General features: G+C 42.1%; 1 protein-coding gene across 3 annotated transcripts in view; it reads right to left on the bottom strand.

Annotated features, from left to right (window-relative positions):
* The window catches only part of arhgap18 (Rho GTPase activating protein 18), a 54,168-nt gene that overhangs the window by 11,439 nt on the left and 23,129 nt on the right, over positions 1-19,600 (bottom strand). For all 3 annotated transcript variants that reach the window (XM_056261318.1, XM_056260544.1, XM_056260619.1), the window contains 4 exons: positions 16,742-16,926; positions 7,235-7,470; positions 1,807-1,864; positions 562-695 (listed from right to left, as the gene is read on the bottom strand). In XM_056261318.1, coding sequence (XP_056117293.1) covers positions 562-695; positions 1,807-1,864; positions 7,235-7,470; positions 16,742-16,926 — 613 coding nt within the window. The remainder of the gene's footprint in view (positions 1-561; positions 696-1,806; positions 1,865-7,234; positions 7,471-16,741; positions 16,927-19,600) is intronic.

Below are 19,600 nucleotides of genomic sequence, written 5' to 3'. Positions count from 1 at the left end.
CGCCTACGTCACCTTTCAACGTGATTACGCAATGTGTGTCGCATCACAGAGCTAGTTTTTGTGGTTAAAAAGTATATAAATGTTTATTTTTATTTTATAAAATGATGATGGTTTGTCTAGATAAGACTCTTATTCCTCGGCTGGATCGTGTCGAGACTTTGAAGCTGCACTGAAACTCACATCTGGACCTTCGACCCGTTGGACCCCATTGAAGTCACTATATGGAGAGCAATCCTGGAATGTTTTCTTAAAAACCTTCATTTTTCTTCGACTGCAGAAAAAAAGACATGAACATCTTGGATGACGTGCGGGAGAGTAAATTATCAGGGAATTTTAATTCTGAAGTTCCTTTAATACTAGTGTTAGTGTTCAGATCGTACAAGTAAATATAACAGTACTAGTGATGCAGGGTGCAGTTCCCCAGACTGACCAGCAGAGGGCACTTTCACTCTTTTTCAATCTAAAAATTTTAATATATAGACTTTATACTCAAGCAACCAGTCGGAGTGATTAGCACTGGTCCAGCACACACACACACACACACGACTGCGCTCGACTCACGGGTAACCTGTCGTCCGCCTCGCTCTGGGGCTGGGTAACCTTCAACCCTTCTTTGTAGATAAGCGCTTGCTCGGAGAACGACACCTCCAGGTTAATGTCCGTCTCGGCGTCAGCATCAGGCCCCGCCCCGTTACCTAACCAAACCATAAACACACAATAACATTTTATCCTGTGTGAAACTATGACAAACATTTATGGGCAAAATCGCAAGGGTGTCCTTGAGTGATCTCACGTCACTCTTTGCTGATTAAACTAAATCAGGCTAGTCAAAGTCCAGCAATCAAACATGTCATTATTTGGCAGTCGCTGTTTTACCAACAGACTAGAACTGCACGACTCTATGCCGATGTCCTGAGGGGTTAAAGACGCTTTTAACAGGTGATGATGTCTGATTCCAGCAACGCTTCACACCTGTAATTGTGAACGAGTGCTGCGTTTAACCCTGCATTATGAGCAAAGTAGTGTCGAAAAAGCAGAGCTAGAACGTCACGGCGAGTTGTTTAGCAACAGACAACAACCAATCATTAACTAAATAGTGTCTATTTTAAGTTGGAAAGATTCACAGGCTCTGATTAGTTTCAGCAGCGATGGCAAACGCCTTCAGTGATGAGATTATAAAGCTCTAGAAAAACATTTGTAGTTTCAGTTGATTTAAGACTCGAGATTTTCCATAGATCTGAAACAAGTTGTGTCCTCAACTGATGTTATTAACATTGTAAATAAGTATATTAACCCAATGTTTACAAATGTAGAGTGTGAAATCTCTAAACCTGACAACCAGGATCGAACCAGGGTAAAGTATGAACACTGTAAAACAAGATAGCCCAGCACTAAAAATGACTTTCAAAATTCTCATACGCTTACGAGAAATGACTTTACAACACCTCTGTCGTATTTATTTCCACTGGTCTATTGGCGATCACATTCAGAAAGAAATAAATCCTTTATATTCTGCATGTATCTCTGTAGAGGAGTGTATGATTAGACACAAGGTTACGTTTTATAAAAAGCAAAATGTTTCATTTTAGTTACGCTGAATGTTACATTTATTTAAAGAACAAAAGGAATGGATATTACAGCATTTGTGTGTGTGTGTGTGTGTGTGTGTGTGTGTGTGTGTGTGTGTGTGTGTGTGTGTGTGTGTGTGTTACTGTCTGTCATTATGATTCACTCTGCCTTGAAGTTAAATGTTAAAGGCATTTTGAGTAATGCCATGAAACACAAGCTTTAACTCATGACACATACCCATTCCTTCCACTTCCAGTTTCCCGCTCCCACTTCTGTCTGTGGATTCGGCCTCATCCTGCGGTGTCAGAAAAAGAGAGTGACACACAACAAGAGAATGAAGCAAACTGTTGTTATGTTAAAAACAAACTTGTTCATCAATATATGTGCAATAAACACAGAGACCCCTGAAATCTGTTAACCCTTCAGATTCTGCATTTGTAGGGAGACTAATGCAGTAACACTGATCATGTGACTCTCTAGCAGAGATTGGAGCAAGTCACACATGTTCAAGACACAGTGTGCACAAACCAAGCAAGTCAAGTCAGCGGCTAATAAATATTCATCTATTATAATAACACTTATCATAACAACAATTATAAGAGTTGAAGGTAACGCAGTTGACGGTCAATGCACAGGTATGATGCATAAACATGAATTACATTAGTTTTATAGTAAATGTCATATTGTTAGGTTTATGTTTGTATTTTCTTGTTTTGCGTGTGCTTGTGTTCCCGATGTTCCTACTTCTCATTTGTTGTCATAGAAGTGCATCATCGTACAATCACACAGACTCTTGCATTTTGTTTATCAACTGATGTCGCAATTTTTGTTGAATTACAGTTGTTAGAAAGTCATTGTCGAATCATGCAGTTCAAATCCAAGTTGAGTCTCGAGTCATTGTTTTTGTTTTTCAAGTCATTTTATTAATTTAGTCAAGCAAGTCACATGTCCTTAAAGGAGCACTTCACCCATTTGCATTAAGCTTTGTATCGTTAGAAACCGAGTCATATTTTTGAAAGGTCATGCATTATTCCCTCATTTTCCCCTGAGACGATTTCAGTGTTGCAGTTCCTGCTTACAGATACCTATTACAGATCAGGGGGTGGGACCCACTCCCACTACAGACCTATTACAGATCAGGGGGTGGGACCCACTCCCACTACAGACCTATTACAGATCAGGGGGTGGGACCCACTCACGCTACAGGCCTATTACAGATCAGGGGGTGGGACCCACTCACGCTACAGACCTATTACAGATCAGGGGGTGGGACCCACTCACGCTACAGGCCTATTACAGATCAGGGGGTGTGACCCACTCCCACTACAGACCTATTACAGATCAGGGGGTGGGACCCACTCACGCTACAGGCCTATTACAGATCAGGGGGTGGGACCCACTCACGCTACAGACCTATTACAGATCAGGGGGTGGGACCCACTCACGCTACAGACCTATTACAGATCAGGGGGTGTGACCCACTCACGCTACAGACCTATTACAGATCAGGGGGTGGGACCCACTCACGCTACAGACCTATTACAGATCAGGGGGCGGGACCCACTCACGCTGCAGACCTATTACAGATCAGGGGGTGTGACCCACTCACGCTGCAGGCCTATTACAGATCAGGGGGTGGGACCCACTCACGCTACAGACCTATTACAGATCAGGGGGTGGGACCCACTCATGCTACAGACCTATTACAGATCAGGGGATGGGACCCACTCACGCTACAGACCTATTACAGATCAGGGGATGGGACCCACTCACGCTACAGACCTATTACAGATCAGGGGGTGGGACCCACTCACGCTACAGACCTATTACAGATCAGGGGGCTGGACCCACTCACGCTACAGACCTATTACAGATCAGGGGGTGGGACCCACTCACGCTACAGACCTATTACAGATCAGGGGATGGGACCCACTCACGCTACAGACCTATTACAGATCAGGGGGTGGGACCCACTCACGCTACAGACCTATTACAGATCAGGGGGTGGGACCCACTCACGCTACAGACCTATTACAGATCAGGGGGCGGGACCCACTCACGCTACAGACCTATTACAGATCAGGGGGCGGGACCCACTCACGCTACAGACCTATTACAGATCAGGGGGCGGGACCCACTCACGCTGCAGACCTATTACAGATCAGGGGGTGGGACCCACTCACGCTGCAGACCTATTACAGATCAGGGGGTGGGACCCACTCACGCTACAGACCTATTGCAGATCAGGGGGTGTGACCCACTCCCACTACAGACCTATTACAGATCAGGGGGTGGGACCCACTCACGCTACAGACCTATTACAGATCAGGGGGTGTGAACCACTCACGCTACAGAGCTATTACAGATCAGGGGGCGGGACCCACTCACGCTACAGACCTATTACAGATCAGGGGGTGTGACCCACTCCCGCTACAGACCTATTACAGATCAGGGGGCGGGACCCACTCACGCTACAGACCTATTACAGATCAGGGGGTGTGACCCACTCCCACTACAGACCTATTACAGATCAGGGGGTGGGACCCACTCACGCTAGAGACCTATTACAGATCAGGGGGTGTGACCCACTCCCGCTACAGACCTATTACAGATCAGGGGGTGGGACCCACTCACGCTACAGACCTATTACAGATCAGGGGATGGGACCCACTCACGCTACAGACCTATTACAGATCAGGGGGTGTGACCCACTCACGCTACAGACCTATTACAGATCAGGGGGTGGGACCCACTCACGCTACAGACCTATTACAGATCAGGGGGTGTGACCCACTCACGCTACAGACCTATTACAGATCAGGGGGTGGGACCCACTCACGCTACAGACCTATTACAGATCAGGGGGTGGGACCCACTCACGCTACAGACCTATTACAGATCAGGGGGTGGGACCCACTCACGCTACAGACCTATTACAGATCAGGGGGCGGGACCCACTCACGCTACAGGCCTATTACAGATCAGGGGGTGTGACCCACTCACGCTACAGACCTATTACAGATCAGGGGGTGTGACCCACTCACGCTACAGACCTATTACAGATCAGGGGGTGTGACCCACTCACACTACAGGCCTATTACAGATCAGGGGGCGGGACCCACTCACGCTACAGGCCTATTACAGATCAGGGGGTGGGACCCACTCACGCTACAGGCCTATTACAGATCAGGGGGTGGGACCCACTCACGCTACAGACCTATTACAGATCAGGGGGTGTGACCCACTCACGCTGCAGACCTATTACAGATCAGGGGGTGTGACCCACTCACGCTACAGACCTATTACAGATCAGGGGGTGGGACCCACTCACGCTGCAGACCTATTACAGATCAGGGGGTGTGACCCACTCACGCTACAGAGCTATTACAGATCAGGGGGCGGGACCCACTCACGCTGCAGACCTATTACAGATCAGGGGGTGGGACCCACTCACGCTACAGACCTATTACAGATCAGGGGGTGGGACCCACTCACGCTACAGGCCTATTACAGATCAGGGGGTGTGACCCACTCACGCTACAGACCTATTACAGATCAGGGGGCGGGACCCACTCACGCTACAGGCCTATTACAGATCAGGGGGTGTGACCCACTCACGCTACAGACCTATTACAGATCAGGGGGTGGGACCCACTCACGCTACAGACCTATTACAGATCAGGGGGCGGGACCCACTCACGCTACAGACCTATTACAGATCAGGGGGTGGGACCCACTCACGCTACAGACCTATTACAGATCAGGGGGTGGGACGTCACTTGCAGAAACTAAAAGCAATATCCACCATCTTGTTTGGAAGCTAAGCTAACAGGCGCTGTGGAGCTAGATGTGAAGTTACGACAATGGCGGAAGGTACTCGATATGATATGGAGGAAGAGGATTTGGAAAGTCTTGGGAATAGAAGCCCGGACTGGCTCGAGCAATGTGGTAGTTGCTGTCTTCCATGCAAATGCGCCCTAAAGTTACTTTCTGTCTTTCCTCGGTCAAGAACGCACCAAATTCGAAATTTATGTTGCATTTCGACTACATGTATGACCCACTTTCAATAAAGATTAATGTTCCCACGGGTGAAATGCTCCTTTAAATGTGCTACTCGAGTCAGGACTCGCCTCAAGTCACGAGTCCCCCACACCTCTGCTTTCTTCAGACGGCAAAATGTTCTTGCTGGAGTGTGTCTCAGAGCAAACTGGAGAACATGATCATAAGGCTTCGTTTGTGCCCATTCTTACATTCACTCAGATTGATACGCTGCTCATTTCATTTTAAAATTTGCTGAATTATTTCACTAGTTTCTAAGTTTTTGTTTGTTTGGTTCATGTCCAGTGGTACTTCTGCTTCAGTGAATGCATCTGAGGCATTGCTTAGTTAAGTAAATGTAAAGTTAATCAAAATTGAATGATCAAAATTCATTATTTAGTGCAGCGTCCAGCAGAAACATAAATCACAGCTTATGCCTTTCCTCAAAATGGCACAGTAAATGACGTCTGTGGTTCATCACACATCCTTCAAACTGGAATTTTCTCAGTTATTCATTACACTGTGCTGAAATGTTTATTAATAGGGAAGTACTGTGTAATTCGTGACACTGTTAACAGCCTGTAAAAAAATGTCAGAAAGCTCCGGTCACTAGTTGGACGTCCGGCATGAACTTCACCCTAAGGCTTTATCACATGTCAATGCTTTACACTGAATAAAACCATTTGGGAGAAGAATAAACAGGCACAGTGATCTGTGTTAATTCACAGATTCAAAATGTCTCTTCTTACATTTACCCCAGTCAAGCAAATCATTGGTTGGTAACTGGTTTATGCAGTTAAAAAGCTCTTCGTCATTTACACTAGTGCAAGTTAAATTTTTCTTTAATGTTGCTGTTTGAGCTTGAAAAGGAGTTCTTCTCTATATCAGTGTCAGTGTTTCTGAACTCCTGAAACGCCTCCATTGTAGTCTTGAGTTTCTTCCGGGAACGAACACGTCACAATATTCCTCATTATAATAATTCATACGCAGAATAAATGGGCGGGGCCTGGTTGAGTTAGTTTGTAGTGTGTTAAACCGGTGGTTATGGTCAGAGATGTAAAGTCCAGGTTCAGAAAGTAAAAGTTTTCACCTGGATCTGCTAATTAGCACAGTTCTTCAGCCCGGAGACAGAACTAATGAGTCAAATCAGTTGGCTGAGTGCATGGGTGGAATAAACATATGGCAGGACTTTTACTTTCTGACCCCTGGACTTTACACCTCTGGTTATGGTAAGGGGCGGGACAATTCCCAAACACACTCGAAGCACTTGACCAATCCAACACACTGTGCTCTGATTGGTCGGCTGGATCAGTGTGCTTTTCAGAAGGAGGGGCTTCATAGAGACAGGAAGTAAACAGAGCGTTACAGACAGACTGGGAAGAGAGGAGCCGCAACAATGGAGAATATGAGGAAATAATCAACATTCAAGCAGGAAAACATGTTCTAGTAGAGCCTGAAACAACATCAAGACTTTGTAAATGCGGTCATACTGTAGATGCTGTTCAGAAAGCTAAATTACAAACCGGAATGCGTTCATACATCTTTGTTCTAGACGGGTGGTCATTCATTCACACATGACCTACTGTATTAGGGGCAGGAACAGCACTAATGTGCAGCGTTTTCTTACTTTACTTTGTGAATCAGGTGATGGTTTAAAGATCTCTCGGACATCTGGGACAGTATATGGTTTGTTCCGCTTGCGTAGCGTCTGTTTGAGCGTTTCCACGCGCCTCGCCACGGCGGCCGCTTGCGTTCGGGTCAGAGTCGACAGCAGAGCGATGCTGTCCTCGCCGCCTGAAGCCGATTCGTCGAACAGCGTCGCTAGCCCCGCCTCCATCAGCCACGCCTCCTCCTGCTCCCCCTCTGCAGAACAACACAGGACAGAAGAGAAGATAAGCCTGGACCCAGCGTGCCGCACGAGTGCTGGAAAGTGAAGCCAAAGCGCCTCGATCGCCCCCTGGAGGCTGGTCCCAGTATAGTTCATAAACCCCGCCCTCCCATGAAGTCTAATGGACGTGAGGCAAACTAAACAATCAAATTACACTTCAAATACATTTTTTCCAAAGATGTTTTCTAACATTTTAGGTAGTTTTTAAATCACGCTGATGTAAGTTTAGAGTTCATTTTTTTAAATAAGTTTGGTCCTAGTTAATTATCTGATGCTATAAAAACGGGGATGTGACGTCATGATTGACAGCTGTGATCACCAACTGACTTTTTGGGGTATTTTCGGGAGGAGATTTGAGCATAAGCTTTCATTTCTACAGTCAAGTCACCTTTATTTATCGCTTTTTACAATACAGATTGTATCAAAGCAGCTTCACAGTGATAACATGAAAATAACACAACAAAGTTTGTTTCTAACGGTCCAGTTCCATAACTGTTTATTTCACGCTGGCATAATGAGTGTACTAACCGTTTCTACTGCGCAATATTGGGACTTTGGCGGCTTCACTTTTCTACAATGGAAGAGAGTGAAGTCCGTCGTCCATCTTTTTTTACAGTCTATGGCCTGGACACCTCTGACACCGAGTGAAATACAGCCAGGTGTTCTGGGATTCATGTTGACACTCGCTGTCAGCTGGACTAAGGCCATCATTCTTGTTATTTTCCTCAGTGATTTAACACCTTTTATTTCCATCACAGCCGTGGTGAGGAGGAAGACGTTAAGTTAGCTCTGAGAGGAAACAGAAATATCTTCCTCTTCCGGTAACTTCACAATGCAGTCGCTCACAGGAGTTGAGGAAGTCTCCGTTTGCGGTTCCTTTCGGGGCCAAACAATTCCTGCTGAGCGTCCACGATGATCTCGGTCTGTGGTTTTAATTGTGGGTTCTTCCTGTAAGTTACGCCTATTGTCCTTACACATGGAGGAATATAAACAAACAATGCCACATGTACACTGCCTTGAGCAATGTGTTTAGGTTAAAAAAAAATTCAAACGTAGCATAAACACTTTGCTGCATGCTGGTACAGTTGTATGTGTTAAACTATGACAAATTGAAAGAATTTTACAAAACTTTTAACTTTTGGTATAAAGTCAACAGGTCAACCATTATGGTCGAATTTTCCATTTAAAATGTAGACAATTTGAATGCTCTATTTCCATTTTTAAAGTGACAGATCTAATTTCAGTCCATCTAATTTTGCAATTGCTATTCAAGATTTCTAAGCCCTTTTATGGCCTTCTATTTAAAGGTAAAAGAGAATGTAAGACATTTAATATGAAGTTCAACACTGAAAGGGTTAGTTCACCCAAAAATGTAAACTCTGTCAGTAATTACTCTCCCTCATGTTGTTCAACCCCGTAAGACTTTCGTTCATCTTCGGAACAAAAATTAAGATATTTCTGATTAAATCTGAGAGCTGGATCACTCCTCCATAGGCTTCTTAAGGGATCGAAACTGGCCGGCCCAAAAGTTATGAAAGACATCGTTAAAATAGTCCGAGTGACTACAGTGGCTCAACCTTAAGTTTATCAAGCGACGAGAATACTTTTTGTGCGCAAAAAACAAACAAAAATAACGTCTTTATTCAACTCTTCATTTCCTTCTCTGTGGGCCTCGAGTGAGTTCACGTAGTGTAACTTCTGTGTCGTACGTCACACGCATCACACACACGACCAGCGTCGGCCAATAGTGAGCCTACGTGTGACTCAGATTTAATCAAAAATATCCTAATTTGTGTCCCGAAGATGAACGAAAGTCTTACGGGGTTGGAACAACATGAGGGCGAGTAATTACTGACAGAATTGACATTTTTGGGTGAACTATCCCTTTAAGGATTGGGGATCCAGGCACACCCTGCTCGAGGGCTGACGCTGTTCACGTGTGCTGTGTGTGCCAGCGGTCTGGCAGAAGTGTAAGTGCAAGTCATGTTTTAATCTTGCTTTGCATAGCATGCTGAACTCAGCAGAAAACATGATGAAATTGTACAAGAACCCATTTGTCATCACAATCTTTAAAGACTTTTACATTGGAGCTTAGCAACCCAAAACAATGTTGTGAATGAATCACCAATGGTTTGAAAAAAATCTGTTGAGTGTAATCCACAACACAGACTGAGTCCAGATGACTCAAGCCGTTTACAGCAGGGTCACCCCGTCTCAAATCAAACTCATTTCAGAAACTTCCCCAGCTCAAATTTATGATTTTGTTCACATTTTTTCTAAAGAAAGACAATGATAAGAGGCAAAATATTAAATATCATTAATAAATATTAGGGGTGGCACGGTACATGAAAAAACACCCGAACCGTTCGGATCGCTTGTCACGGTTCGACGCATGCGCACTGTAGCCTCGTGCCCGTATGTGACCTTAGACGTGTGTTTCCTTTTCGCGCGAAATAAGACGTGTGGACATACACATGAGGCTTGTTCGACTTGAACCGGCGCTGCACAGGGCGATCGGTGAATGACATCAAAGTACCGCGAGCACGACGGCTCCGTATGCTTTTCAATCACTCTCGCGGTTCTTTGATGTCATAATCCAATCGCTCTGTGCAGCGCCGGTTCAAGTCGAACACGCCAGTAAAGGTGGAGTATGGAGTGCTGCAGGTCACGGCACGCGGAGAAGTGGGAGAGATAAGGAAGGCTGGATTGAAAAAAATGTATCCTCACTCTCAGGGAATAGAAGCATTGTTGATGACTGTTTTTTGTGTTGAGGTTGAACTTATGTTTCACTTTAAGATTATGGCCTTTGCTATTGCTATAGCCTAATTATAGTAAATTATGTTTCATGTATTTCGACTTATTTAAAAGACAGAGTTTTAAGAGTTCCTCTCTACACTTAAGTTGGCAGTTTGATAAATGAGAGTTAATTTCAATCTTTGTGTGCTAAAAATGCACATAAGTTCCTGTAGAGATAGTGATACACATTCTCCTTTTTTTGCCAAATAAACGAAAAGCATGTCATCAATATCTTCTCTCTTGCTGTATCAAAATCTCACCTAACTTCCTCGGAGATGGTCCCAATAATGTGCTTAAAGGGGTCATATAATGCCATTTTTGTATAAGCTAATATGATTCTTTAGGGTCTAAATTAAAAGTTTGTAATATACTTTAATTAAAAATTCTCATTAGTATTGTAAGAAAACACTTATTTTACCTGGTCAAAAACAGCTCTGTTTTCAGCACGCCGTTTCAGTGCATATGACTTTAAATGATAATGAGCTTTGCTGACTCCGCCTCTCTGTTCTGTGTGTACACCAGAGCTCTGGTGTACACCATTTGTAACTCAATAACCATAACGCGTTGTTCAGTATAAACGTGGGATTATGAATTATATTGAGAACGTCGTACATAGAAAACATGCCGTAATGTACCCTGAGTGTAAACCTTAGACGCATTCATTGTGAAGCGTGCAGCTAGCGATTTACAAAGATTAATATATTAATATAAAGTTTAATAAAACGTTACACTCACTTCCGTTCTTCTGGAGGTTCAGCAGGAACACGAATATCTGGTAGCAGCTACCGATCCATTTTTCATGAGCAGCAGCTTAGCAAATCCAGCTTTATACTGACCCTCGTCTATAAAGCAGTCTGGTGAGAAATGATTCGCGCAAACATGAGAGCATTGACGTTGCTCGTGGGGAATATTCCCTTCGAAAACAAACTCAGCCACTGCGTCTTCAGCGGTTCGGATTTAGGAACATTAAAATGACTGTGTTCGTTATTACACCCAAGAACAGAACACCACAATCGCTTAGACGCCATTCTGCTCATAGACAGTGCTCCAGCATATCAACAATGACCGTGCCGGTCCGCGCAGACTATGATTGACAGCTCCCTCACGAGCGAGGGCGGGTCTGTGTTGAAACGCTGCTGTCAATCAACAATCGTGGGAGGGGCTTCCGAGCGTGTGACGTCACACGGTCGAACGCCTTGATTTGAGGCAGGGGAAAACATATAAGGAGATTAAAACAAAAACACTGGATGGATTTTTATCATTATATGATGGTTGTGTACAGGCACTGCCAACACACATTTCAGTACAATCAACTTGTAAAAGTGCATGTACCATTATATGACCCCTTTAAAGTCAAGTCAAATTCAGTTTGTGCATGATATACATTTTTTTTTAATACTGTATCCTAAATTGTGGATAATTAAGCTATATATCATATGCTGAAGTACATTTCTGGAGTGTTAAAGATTTAAAAAAAAATTTACAACAAGAACCGTAGAGAACCGAAAACCGTGACCCTAAAACCGTGATACAAACCGAACCGTGGGTTTTGTGAACCGTGCCACCCCTAATAAATATGTATTGAATATACTATGGGGGCGTCAAACTTATAATTTGTCCTGAGATTTAAAGCCAAATCACTGGAGGGTAAAATGACTTTAGAAAGATGGCAGCATCATTATTTTAGAGATTGGTGGGTCTATTAGTGAAATCTGTTGACTTTAGCAATGTTCATTGCATTATATGCCAACGGTGACAGTTCCATGAGGAAAACAGTTTTCCCCAAAGTCTGCATCCCTGCAACTCAAGAAGGGTTTAACATATCTTAGTATCCTTTTAGATTTTGGTTCTTAACAAACTGTTCTTTTGGTTCTTGTATATTTAAGGCCCAATATGATTAATTAACAGAGAAATGCGGATCTAAATGTGAGTAAATTGTTGAACTTTACCAATTTTTTTCAATGGTGGAAAATCAAATGTGGGTCATTTTTCAAACAGCTGATACTTATATTTAAAGAGGAATGTCTGAAGGACAAATAATGTGCCCAAAAATGTAACCATTGGCATATAATGCAACAAAAATAGCTAAAGTCAAGAGATTTTACTAATAAAACCACCAATCTCAGTGTAAAAATAAAATAATTATGCTGCCATCTTTCTAAAATAGTTTTTAAAATTGTCATTTTGACCCTCCTCTATAAAATAGTGGATTACTCAGTAAATACTCATCCATGATATTTAATATTTTGGCTTTCTTCTTCATTTATGCATGTCTTTCACCAGAAAATAAATGATCAAAGTCTGAATTTTTAGCCAGGGACCTCTAAATGAGTTGACAGAATGACCCAGAGTTAACTCAAACTAAACTAAAAAAGTCATTACTTGAAATAAAATAAGCATGAACTGAAACGAAGTAAAATATAACAAACTTATTTTATTTCAGCTAGTTGCTAAAAAGGCAGTATTTTGAATTAACGTACTGAAGTACTAAAATAACTAAAATATTATTATATATAATAATTCAATATTATAATAGTATATCAGTGATGGAACCTGAAGTGCAGCTGTAAACCAGTGTTGCTTTACGGTGTAGATTAATTATCATTTGAATTTAAATGCGATACTTCTCATGTAATTAGATTCAATATCTCTGTTTCCATTCAAAGTTGCGAACTTAACTTGTGCAAAATTGTAATATGGCATAAAACATTTGGGAATAAGGCAGCATTTCCATTCCACGTGTCCAAGAGAACAAAATCATCACTTCCTGATAAACTGGCACCAACTATCCGATTTGACGATGTTCGGGCATTTCAGATTGAGCAAAACAACATTTCAGATCCTGTGCAGTGAGATCAGCCCACTGCTTGCTCCAGTTATGCCGTCCCATCATGCAAAGTCACATGACTTTTTTGATGCGCATCGAGAGATTTATTCGGTTTCCATCGTACTTTATGCGCATGTCTTCTTATCGGATAAAACAATTATCTGACTCCATTGAGTGCATCATTTTTTAGAATTTGTGTGTTTCCCTCCAGCGTTTCTTTATGCGATATCCCAAAGTTAAAGGATTAGCTCACATCAGAATAATAATTTCCTGATAATGGACTCGCCCCCACGTCATACAAGATATATTAAAGTCTTTCTTTCTTCAGTGGAAAAGAAATTAAGGTTTTTGAGGAAAACGTTCCAGGATTGTTCTCCATATAGTGACTTCAATGGGGTCCAATGGGTCGAAGGTCCAGATGTGAGTTTCAGTGCAGCTTCAAAGTCTCGACACGATCCAGCCGAGGAATAAGAGTTTGATCTAGACAAACCAGCGGACATTTTATAACAAAAAAAAAATAAAAATAAAAAACATTTATATACACTTTTTAACCACAACTGTTCATCTTGAACTAGCTGCGATGCGCCACACATGACGTAATCAGCTTGAAAGGTCACGCGTGACGTAGCCGGAGGTACAGACCTAGTGTGTGAAAAGACTAAAGGCCTGTTCACACCGGGACGAATTTCGCGCGCGATATTCGCCGACGTTTAACGCCTCGTGACTAAACAAAGGGCGCCAATGTGAGTGTGCACACCGACGCGAAAAACGCCACGCGTAAAAGCGTAATTTTTTTTAAAACGCCTCGGGTTCGTTTTTTTGGTTTAACGCGCCGCGTCAAAAACTATCCGACCAATGAGATTGGCGCTTTTGCTCACGTGTCTGGAGCTTCTGAAGTTACAGTTAAACACAACTTGGGGGCGCTCAAACACAAAACGGTCTTGCCGAGCACACATACGCAACGGCGAAGAAGATGTGCCAAGTAGCGTCTAGTACACCATAGATATCCATAATAAAGGCTAGATGTCTTGTCCGCGCTGCTGGCCAATGGCCTTTATTATGGATATCTATGGTCTACACTGCCAGGAAGAAATAAGACGAGGAAGATGCGAGGCCAGATGAATGTAGAGCTGCTGGTCTCGTTGGTGTCGGAACATAAAGAACTATATGACAAACGCCACAGCGACTACAAAATAGGACTATTTCTGTTTTACATTAAGCGCCATCTAATGTCAGGGAATGAATTTGCATGTTCACTCGGCTCATCATCAGCGAAAATCGCTTGGGTGTGAACACAAAAAACGCGTTGAAAAACGCTGACGAATAACGCGCGCCGATATTCGTCCCGGTGTGTACGGGGCTTAAGTCAAACAAAAAAATTAAAAGGTAAAAAATTTAAGTTTTTCGCCCTACGCTATATTTCTGAACCGGAACACGCGTGACCTTTCAACGTGTTTACGTAATGTGTGTCGCATCCCAGAGCTAGTCCAAGACGAGCATTTGTGGTTAAAAAGTATATAAAGGTTTGTTTTTTTTGTTGTTTTTTTAAGGGGAAATGTCAGATGGTTTGGCTAGATAAGACTCTTGTTCCTCGGCTGGGATCGTGTATGTCAGGGGTCGGCAAGTAAGTTTTGCATCGGGGCCAAAAAAAAAATTCGCAGCTAGATGGCGGGCCAGAACATAGTCAAAGGATAATTTATTTCTTAAATTGAAAATTGAAAATGAAAGAATTGATGAAAAATGCAACTATAATTGCCTGTGACAGTTACAGTGTCTTTTGTAACTGGCAGTGAGCTGTTACTCTGAGTTAAATCCTGTAGTAGGACAGGCATTAACAAAAAGCCACATTTGTGTGGCGGTGTCCTGGTTTTACCCTGGATAAATTAATAAAGCATTAGTGACACGTAACCTGGCAAATATCTTCATTCACCAACTTGCAACACAGACCGCCTTGCTAAAACACACATGTGACCCTGGATCACAAAACCAGTCACGAGTCGCACGGGTGTATCTGTGGCAATAGCCAACAGTAGGCCTACATTGTATGGGTCAAAATGATTGATTTTTCTTTTATGCCAAAAATCATTAGGATATTAAGTAAAGATCATGTTCCATGAAGATATTTTGTAAATTTCCTACCATAAATATATAAAACATTTATTTTTGTGAGTGAGTGCAGCACAATCGTGAACATGAATGGACAACTTTAAAGGGGAGTTTCGCTTTTTTTGCACCCTCAGATTTTCCAAAGTTGTATCTGGGCCAAATCCTGTCCTAACAAACCATCCAGCAATGGAAAGCTTATTTATTCAGCTTTCAGATGATGTATAAATCTCAATTTACAAAAATTGACCCATGTGACCCATTGGTTTTGTAGTCCAGGGTCACATATGTGGGAGACGCGGAACGGCTAAAAATAACTCGAATAAGCTTGAATAAGCCCATTAATGGCATGTTTGAGTTTTATTTGAGCAGGTTTTATTTCCTCTTTCCATATTGTGAATAATAAATGTGTATCATTATAATTTGCTTGTTACACAATGGAGCCTAACTTATTGTAATAATTATTTTACACTCAAAATTATTCCTTGCAATTATTCCTACTATTAAGGTCCTTGCACACCGAGTCCGAAATTTCCGTATGCGTTTTTTCGTATTCGTCATTCGGTGGCTCTGAATTGTCAAAACACCATTCACAATGCTCGCTTCGGATGCGAAAAACGCAGAAAATCGAACCCGATCCAAATATTTTTATGACTGACGAAAGTTTCGGAGGCAGTGTGTAAACGTGATTGACAAAACATGATGTCATATTTATTTTTTAACGTGTGAAAATGTCAGACGCGAATTTCGGACTCTTCGGACCTCTACACTCAGAACTATTCCTTGGCATCCTCACGTACTAAACTGCATTTTTTTGTATTGTTTGCGTGCTGAAGGTAAGTTACACGTCGTGTGCAGAGTGATGCTAACATTTAAGCTGGCTAGTGAGAGAAAATGGCACTATCAAAGAGCGTAAAGACGAAAGTTGACAGCGAAAATAGAGCATACAAAGAAGAATGGGAACAACCATGCGTTCATCCGACCTAGTTTTGTGAATGCAAAGCCGGTGTGTCTTCTCTGTAACGAAGCGATCCACAGACTCTTTTGAATGTCGTTCAGAACTTTTCAAATTAAAAGCTCTCAATTCATCTCAAAATAAAACATTGCTGCAAAAACGTTCTCGTACTTTTATTTTGAAGGCACTAAAGACGAAGTGATTGTGAGTAATCTATTTCAGAACCAGCCGTGATCTGAATACTCTGGCTGCGTGTGCGGCCGGGCCAGACATTATTGCTGATGTAGAGCCTTTGGAGCTGCACTGAAGCCGTTGGACCCCATTGAAGACACTATATGGAGAAAATCCTGGAATGTTTTCCTGAAAAACCTTAATTTCTTTTCGACTGAAGAAAGAAAAACATGAACATCTTGGATGATGTGGGGGAGAGTAAATCAGGAAATGTTAATTCTGAAGTGAACTACTCCTTTAACATTTATTCAATGTAATAATCCAGAAATCATTTTGTAAGAAGCTCCACAGGTGAAACACAGTCACAGCTCATTCTGACGCGGTTCGCTCTCACCGTCGGCCACCTTCAGCTGCTCGTCCTCCTGCGTCTCCGCGTCTCCGCTGCGCTGGATGATCTCCAGCTCTTTAAAGTAGTCCACCATGACCTGCTCGTCCAGAGAGTCCTGCGAGCTGCAGCGCTGGTACGGGGCCTTGCCGGGGCCTTTGCTCCTCTGGACATTGTACTGACCGGTTTTGCGGCTGCATCAACACAGAGAAGAGACAGAGATGTCAAATAAACCAAATTATTAATGTTCAGACCATTAACACCAGTGACAGACAGACACCAGCGGCGCTTCAACATGAGCACGTCTCTGTGTGCGCTGGACTCACTCACTCAATCATCAGCGTCGGACAAGAGTTTGGGGTAGAGATGCACCGATATGAAATTTCTCAGCTTTTATCGGCCGATGCCGGTTGCTGGCCGATACATTGGCCGGTGCATCTCTAGTTTGGGGGAAAGGTGTTTTTAATGAGGGAAATTGTGCATATGAAAAGCCTTTGTGATTGCAATAGTGGTTTCTGATGATTTATATTCATTACCCACTGAACCAACAGTCCAACACCAAGACTGCAACTGTCTATTAAAAATCATTAGTAACACTTTTAGTTTAGGGTCCAATTCTCTCTATCAACTAGGTGCTTATTAGCATGCTTATTATTAGGATATTGGCTGTTTATTAGTACTTATAAAGTACATATTAATGCCTTATTCTACATCTCTTAAAGGGATAGTTCACCTAAAAATGTCACTAATGTGCGATTCTCACTATTGACTATGCCTTTTGCCTCAATAAACTCATAATTACTGCTTTTTAATCATTAGTAAGGTAGTTGTTATTTAGTTTAGGTATTGGGCAGATTAAAGTGATAGTTCACCCAAAAATAAAACAATTCTGTTGTCATCAAGTTGTTCCAAACCTGCATGAGTTTCTTTCTTCTGCTGAACACAAAAGAACACTGGAAACCCAGCAGCTGATAGGCCACACTGACTTCCAGAGTAGGAAAAAAACACAATGGGCCCATCGACTGTTTGGTTTCCAACATCCCTCAAAATCTTTTGTGATCATTTATACAGGTTTGGAGCAACTTGAGGGTGAGTAAATGGCAGAATTTTCATTTTACCTTAGTTTAGGTAATCCACCCAATACCTAAACTAAATAACAACTACCTTACTAACTATTAATAAGAAGTGGACCCTAAACTAAAGTGTGACCGTAATGTTTCTTACAAGGCCATATTATATGGCTCCTTTCGTTCAAATTATTTTTTGTGAAACAAAGTTTGCACTAGGGCTTCAACTAATGATTTCAGTAATCATCAATTAATCAGACCATTATTTCTTCAATTCATTTGATAATTGTCCAAAGAAATGGTTTATTCACAACTGTAATGTGACGTAACTGGCAAAAGTTTTCCAAACACAGCGAAGACGTCAATCAATAATCAAATGACGATTACTATTCATTTTATTGGTTAGTAGTTGCCCTGCACAACTATTGCCGCTTTTGTCGTGGTACGACTCGGCTCGCTTTTCCACTGCAGTTTAGTACCGCTTCAAAGGGTGGGATTACAGACTGATCATTATTGTTGCGCCGCCACCTCTTCTACTGACTACGATATAGACATTTCTTTTTTCAAGTTGCGTGCGATGGTCGGTTAAAGCTGCAGTCCGCAGTTTTTCCTCTTTGTCGCCATCTCTCTTCGAAATCTGCAATTGCAGAATTATCAACTTTACGTGAGTTGTACTTCGACACCCTCGGCACGGCACAGCGCGGATGAACACAGTGTTTGAGGAGAGTGTGTGTGTCAGTCACCGCCGGTGTCGATACTGGCATTCAGAATCACAGATTATTCTTTTTGGAAGTATGACCAACATAATAATTTTCACCGGAAAATGTCATCTGAACGAGTAAGAAACATCCACTTTTGTCTGGTTCTGTCATTGCAGTAAATCACGCTGATTAAATCTAACAATCTCTTATAAGTTATCATATCACGCAAAACCGTGCAAATTAGGGCTGTTGGAACGAATTCCTAAATTCTAATATAATTCGAATATAAAAAAAATCAATACTATTCGAAATGCTGAAGTTACTATTCGAATATTGTTTTTTTATGTATATTTTAATTTTTTTATATATATAAACAGGAAAGAGGCCGCACTATGCATAAATTGTTTTATTTGCACAAACGCGTTTCAAGAAGGTACGCGCCGAAACGCGTTTGTGCAAATAAAACAATTTATGCATAGTGCGGCCTCTTTCCTGTTTAACGTTATATATTCTAATCATCAGGCCAGCATTCTTAAAGTTTAAATTTAATCATTGAGTGAAGCCTGCTCCTATTCCCATTCATTAATTTTTTTTTTATATGGAATCTTGCCTTTCTCGCCACCTTGACTTACACACATGTGAAAATGAAATGCTTTTGTTTCGTCTGATGAACAATAACGTTTTTGAATCGTAACACAATTGTGCACGTTATCCACGCTGTATCATCATACCAATACTGTCAAAAATGGTAAATGTTTAACAACGTAAAAAAGCGCCCGTGAAGCGCAAATATCTCGGTGAAAACTCAACGGATTCGGCGAGCACCAAACTCGTTGGAACCGTCTAGTCGAACGATATAAGTTTCAGAATTTTTGGTGGTGTTTTAGCGGAGATATTAGCCGAAAACCATCGGTAGCGCTTCAACCATATTCAGCATGAATAAAATGTTTATTGTAATGTTAGATGTCCCTCTAGTGGACAGAACGTGTAACAACAACCACATGCTATAGTGGCATTGGCGATCCATAAGCCTGAGTAATGTCGTAAATATTAATAATAGGATGAATTTGAGCATTTAATATTCGAATATTATTCGAATA

This window comes from Rhinichthys klamathensis, unplaced genomic scaffold, assembly GCF_029890125.1.
Source record: "Rhinichthys klamathensis goyatoka isolate OS25496 unplaced genomic scaffold, OSU_Roscu_1.1 h1tg000001l_1, whole genome shotgun sequence".
NCBI lineage: Eukaryota > Metazoa > Chordata > Actinopteri > Cypriniformes > Leuciscidae > Rhinichthys > Rhinichthys klamathensis.
The sequence above is the reverse complement of the archived record's forward strand: the minus strand, read 5'-3'. Positions and strand labels throughout refer to the sequence as shown.